The sequence below is a fragment of the Oncorhynchus kisutch genome, linkage group LG10 (genome assembly GCF_002021735.2).
Source record: "Oncorhynchus kisutch isolate 150728-3 linkage group LG10, Okis_V2, whole genome shotgun sequence".
Taxonomy (NCBI): Eukaryota; Metazoa; Chordata; class Actinopteri; order Salmoniformes; family Salmonidae; genus Oncorhynchus; species Oncorhynchus kisutch.
Window position 1 is genome coordinate 37,082,925 of NC_034183.2, and position 6,000 is coordinate 37,088,924.

The window sequence follows — 6,000 nt, forward strand, 5'->3', positions numbered from 1 at the left end:
GAACTCTAGAATTCTGTCAGAGTGACCATAGGGTTATTGGTCAACTCCCTGACCAAGGCCCTTCTCCCCCGATTGCTCAGTTTGGCCGGGCGGCCTGCTCTGAAGTCCAAACTTAATCTATTTAAGAATGATGGAGGCCACTGTGTTCTTGGGGACCTTCAATGCTGCAGACAGTTGTTTGTACCTTTCCCCAGATCTGTGCCTCGACACAATCCTGTCTCGGAGCCCTACAGACAATTCCTTCAACCTCATGGCTTTGTTTCTGATCTGTCAACTGTGGGGACCTTATATAGACAGGTGTGAGCCGTTCCAAATCATGTCCAATCATTTGAATTTACCACAGGCAGACTCCAATCAAGTTGTAGAAACATCTCAAGGATGATCAATGGAAACAGGATGCACCCAAGCTCAATTTTGAGGCTGTAATGTAAGAAAATGTGGAAAAAGTAAAGGAGTCTGGCACTATATACAAATACCTAGCAGCCAACCTGCTTGCACTAATCCCATCTAATTAAACAAATATACTGTAACACACCAGCACGCTGTCAGCAACATTTACTTCCACACAAAACATACAGCTAATGTAAAAGTATTGTTCTGTGTCATTGCACTGCATTTTCCAGTAACCTCAAAGAAGCTGGCTGGCAAGTCACTATCAACATTATAGTGACATACTTTCCACTAACTAACTCATTACACAATTACAATCAAACGGTATTTTTCAAATAACAAGAGGTATTATGAAGACCAATGTATGATTAACTACAACATCATTCCCTGTAACGGTTACAGATACTTAGACAGCTACTACTTGCTATGACTGTGTTTTTTTTCAACCACAGCTGAATGCACTGACTATGCTCTGGACAAGAGCATCTGCTAAATTATTAAAATGTAAATGTCTAACGAAAGCTTGCAAAGCACACTGCTGGGTATTATTCCAGTGAGCTCCGCCCTCAAACTGTTTGTATTCTGATCAAATGTGCCCTTGTTTGGGGACTAAGGTCATTAGAATAATAACCAGCAGTGTGTTTTACAAGTGTTCATTTTTACATTTACATTTTGATCATTTAGCAGACACTTGTATCCAGAGCGACTTACAGTCAGTGTATACCACAGTCATAGCAAGTAAAAAGAGGATGTTACCATTACCGAGAATGTTGTAGTTAAGCGGTCTACTTACAAATGTAGACTATGTAAACAGACTATTAATAACACCTTATTAGTATTGAAAGAATTGAACCATGCGTTGCAATTTGCAACAGCCACCCGAACCTGACAGAGGGGTGTGCAGGGCTACTGCACAGCACTCATGGAAAGCGGGTCACAAGGCAGTCACAGTCCGCTGAGTAGCTAGATACTACCGATTGCCATGAGTTAATAGGTCATGTAACTTAAGTGCGCTAATGTTGATAGAAAGAAGTGCCCTGCTATACGCACCAACACCAAACTGCAGGCTATAGTCCTATAGGGATACAGTAAGGGTTCTCTAATAGAAACACACCTACCCAGGCACCCAGCTCAGTCCCTTCACAGAAAGAGAGACACGTAGAACGGTGCTTACCTTGTTTCTCTGTGGGGAGCAGAATGGGGCTGAGTGTTTTGGACGCGACGCTAGAGCACGCTCCCCGTCCCTCTAGCAGGGCTTGCAGTGGTCGGGTCTCCCCGGGTTGGTGCTGACAAGTTAGCCCGGAGCCACAGCGTCCGGTGTACACTCCACACGCCTGACCCTCCGCAAGGGCGCACGTCAGACAGCACCCACAGCCAGGCTCCCTTACCCTATCGGCGCAGTCTTTTGCCAGAGGCTTGCACTGCATGAGAGCCACGGTGTCACACGGCTCGCATCGGACCACCGTCCCCACGGTGTCCGCGAACCGTGTGAATGCAGCGAGCACGGCAGTGAGACAAAACAAGCATAGACCGGGCATTCTGCCGAAAAGCTGGTCACAAAGGGACAGTAGGCGAGTTGTCAACTAGGCTTACGGGGACTCTCCGTGTCAAAGAGTGCCGGATAGCCTTCTCCATCTATTTTATTTTACGTGAACTTGTTGTTTTATACAGGCTGAAAAAAACAGCCAACAAGTCACACCCTTCGTATGAATAATGTAAACGGAGAGCCCGGATCTCGAGGTACCACGGACATCGACACACAGGCTCCTGTAACCTATAACTCCTAAGTGTTTATTTATGTGTTTATTTACACATTGTCTGTTCTGCTTAGAGTGCATTTAGTCATTAGAAATTGATGTGACTTTCCATGCCTTTTATTCAGATCAGTGTTAGGAATGTCTGTCACCTTACCTACATTTCAGCACAAGTGAAGGACATTTGAGTCAATAAACATTTTCCATCATGGTGTTGTTGTTACTTGACTGTGTTGAGTTCATTTCTGCTATGTCTTTCAAAGTTAAAAAGATGGGGAGGTGCACCGTTATATTTCCCAATATGCTTTTTTTGCAGGTAGAATTATTAGAATAGCTTGATTTAATTGATTGATTAATTGATCATATACTATACAAAGATAAATAACTTATCAGTAAATAACTTACTGATTATAACTTACTGATTATCCAATCAGTAAGGGGTTGGATTTATTACACCCATTACTGAGGTGTTAGTCCAGTTTACATGGCATAGGTAGTCTTATTAGTTAAAAATATTGAACAGTAATTAAGATTTCCTTGTAAAATTGCTTGTTAAATTACTCTAATATCACTCATATGGGTTTGGGGATATAGAAATGCTCAGATTTTGAGTGAACATACTTTTTCTTGTGGCCAACTACCAGGAAGTTTGCAAAGAGGGATTGATCAGTGCTGTCATGTTCGTGGTTTTCCTGCAAAAAAATTGGGCTACTTTGAAAATGATGTCGAGGGGGAAAATGTATTGGTCACGGGTTGTGGGTTTTCGGGCTATTTCTAAGTTGCACGGTGGGCCGCCAATGCATTACTCTTAAAAATAAATATATTTCCATGTGACCTGCTCCTGAGTGAGACAGGCTGTTGCTGAGTGAGTGAGTGAGTGAGTGAGTGAGTAGTAGTAGTAGGAGGAGGAGGAGTAGAGAGAGAGAGAGAGAGAGAGAGAGAGAGAGAGAGAGAGAGAGAGAGAGAGTAGGAGAGAGAGAGAGAGAAAGAGAAAGAGAAAGAGAGAGAGAGAGAGAGAGAGAGAGAGAGAGAGAGAGAGAGAGAGAGAGAGAGGCCGCAGTAGGCAGACATGGCTCTCAAGAGAAGACAGGTTATGTGCACACTGCCCACAAAATGAGGTGGAAACTGAGCTGCACTTCCTAACCTTCTGCCCAATGTATGACCATATTAGAGGGACATATTTCCCCCAGATTACACACAAAGAATTCGAAAACAAACCCAAACTCCCATATCTACTGGGTGAAATACCACAGTGTGCCATCACAGCAGCAAGATTTGTGACCTGTTGCCACAAGAAAAGGGCAACCAGTGAAGAACAAACACTATTGTAAATACAACCCATATTTATGCTTATTTATTTTCCCTTGTGTACTTTAACCATTTGTACATTGTTACAACACTGTATATATACATAATATGACATTTGTAATGTCTTTATTGTTTTGAAACTTCTGTATGTTTAATGTTTACTGTTCATTTTTATTGTTTATTTCACTTTGGTATATTATCTACCTCACTTGCTTTGGCAATGTTAACACATGTTTCCCATGCCAATAAAGCCCCTTGAATTGAAATTGAATTGAATTGAAAGAGAGAGCGCTACAGTTATTGGCTGAGTCAGTGAGCGAGATGAGAGAGAGCAGCACGTTCGCACGTTGTGTCAACTTTTTACCAGTTGTAGGAAGGCTATTTAGATCGTCCTTATGGAGACACCTATTTCCAAACCTTTTTCCATGAAACATATTAATACTATATAACTGATGCACATCAAGAAATAATGGAGACAAAGCACTGGAAAACTACTTTGGGCACACTAGAGCGCAAAGCACTGGAAAACGACTTTGGGCACACTAGAGCGCATTACATAAATCTGCTCGGAGATGGTTTAAACTGCATTCTAATGTTGAATGCTTAAATAACTCGGTATCAAGCGAAGTGTTTTATGTGTGCTCATTTCTTGGGTCTTGGGGGCTGCTGGAGTGGAAATTTGAAATGGAAGTTTTGGAACTCCCTTACGTGGTTCTTTTTGTATGGGGAAAAGTCCTCAATAAACGGACAGGCTAAATATGGAGAATAATACATTTGACTCTGTTGTCCATCAAGTAGCCTATTAAGGTAAATGCCATTGTATGCTACCATTTGATACAATACATATGTTGAAATTACGATATCACTAGAGTTGCAAATCAATTTGTTCCACTTCTGCAGCCTACCTGGAGCTGGCAAACCAATTGAATACATAGCCTATAACTTCAGTTTATTGTTGTTGTAGCCTTGTGTTATTATGAACGCATTCGATTGATGGTAACAGTAGTCTGATTAAGCTACACGTAAAACACATTTAAAAAATAAACACTGGCTGTTGTTTAAGCATATTCAGTTCATATACATATTATTCATATTTGATTCAGTGATTGAAATTATGACCCCGTCCTCAGTAGCCTATTCCAGCAGGCTATTGGGGAAACAAGCACTTCTTACTGCGAAATGGCCTCGCTATTCATGTTGTCATCGTTTGACATGTCAATAAATTAGTATGTTCATTTGAACTAAGCAAGCTGCTAAATCGTTCAGTTTACATCTTGCCTACATCTTGTCTAGGCTACTGTAGACTATTTGAAATGAGATATAGGCCTATCAGGGGCTGTGGGCTACTTTCCTTTATCTAAACAAACTATAGCAACATTTTATAAGAATTATAAACCCAGATTTTAGTCTAAAGCCTATTCCTATTGAATTGACAAGTCAATCTCGCAAATGGGCTATTTTTAAGTGCTTGTAGTCTTCACATCTGGCACACAATGACAGCACAATTGCCAGCAAATAGCCTAACATTCGTTTTTTTTTATGTTAATCCAAATGTTTCTTGCTCAGAGATTTCGAGATCCTCTGTCCAACTTCCATCACTCTCCTGTATGATTTAGCTATAGTCAAGCACATGCGCAAAGGGGATGTATTTACAACTATAAACCTGGTTCGAGCCCTGAATGCTGATTGTCTCAAAGCCGTGGAATATCAGACCATATACCACAGGTATGACAAACCATTACTTTTTATTGTTGTAATTGCGTTGGTAACCAGTTTATAATAGCATAAGGCACCCTAAGGGTTAGTGGTATATGGCTAATATACCAAGGCTAATGGCTGTATCCAGGCATTCCTCGTTGCATCACGCTTAAGAACAGCCCTTAGCTGTGGTATATTGGGCATTTACCATACCCTCTTGTGCCTCATTGTTTAACCATCCATTGATGGGAAATGATCTGGCAGGTTTAATAAGGCAAATTATCTTTGCTCTTGTCACATATTCAAATTAATTTATTACATCATGTCATTGCTTCAATATTGATTATTTTGAGGAAACCCGAACACTGCTTCTAACATCGTTAATTGGTTTATTGAATACAATGAATTCGGAAAGTATTCAGGACCCTTGACTCTTTCCACATTTTGTTACGTTACAGCCTTATTCCAAAGTTGATTAAATAAAAAAAATGCACTAATAAAAACAGAAATATCCTTTACTATGAGACTCGAAATTGAGCTCAGGTGCATCCTGCTTCCATTGATCATCTTTGAGATGTTTTTACAACTTGATTGGAGTCCACCTGTGGTACATTTATTTGATTGGACATGATTTGGAAAGGCACACATTTGTCTATATAAGGTCCCACCGTTGACAGGGTACGTCAGAGCAAAAGGTCCCCAAGAACAAAGGTCCAACCTCCATCATTCTTAAATGGAAGAAGTTCGGAACCACCAAGACTCTTCCTTTAGCTGGCCGCCTGGCCAAACTGAGCAATGGGGGGGAAGGGCCTTGGTCAGGGAGGTGACCAAGAACCCAGTGGTCACTCTG

At 41.1% G+C, this 6,000-nt stretch overlaps 1 protein-coding gene across 1 annotated transcript in view; it reads right to left on the reverse strand.

Moving 5' to 3' along the window:
- The window catches only part of LOC109898102 (insulin-like growth factor-binding protein 3), a 70,843-nt gene extending 68,709 nt beyond the window's left edge, over positions 1–2,134 (reverse strand). The window contains exon 1 of the mRNA XM_020492901.2: positions 1,565–2,134. Coding sequence (XP_020348490.1) covers positions 1,565–1,928 — 364 coding nt within the window. The 5' untranslated portion in view covers positions 1,929–2,134. The remainder of the gene's footprint in view (positions 1–1,564) is intronic.
- Between the last annotated feature and the right edge of the window lie 3,866 nt (positions 2,135–6,000).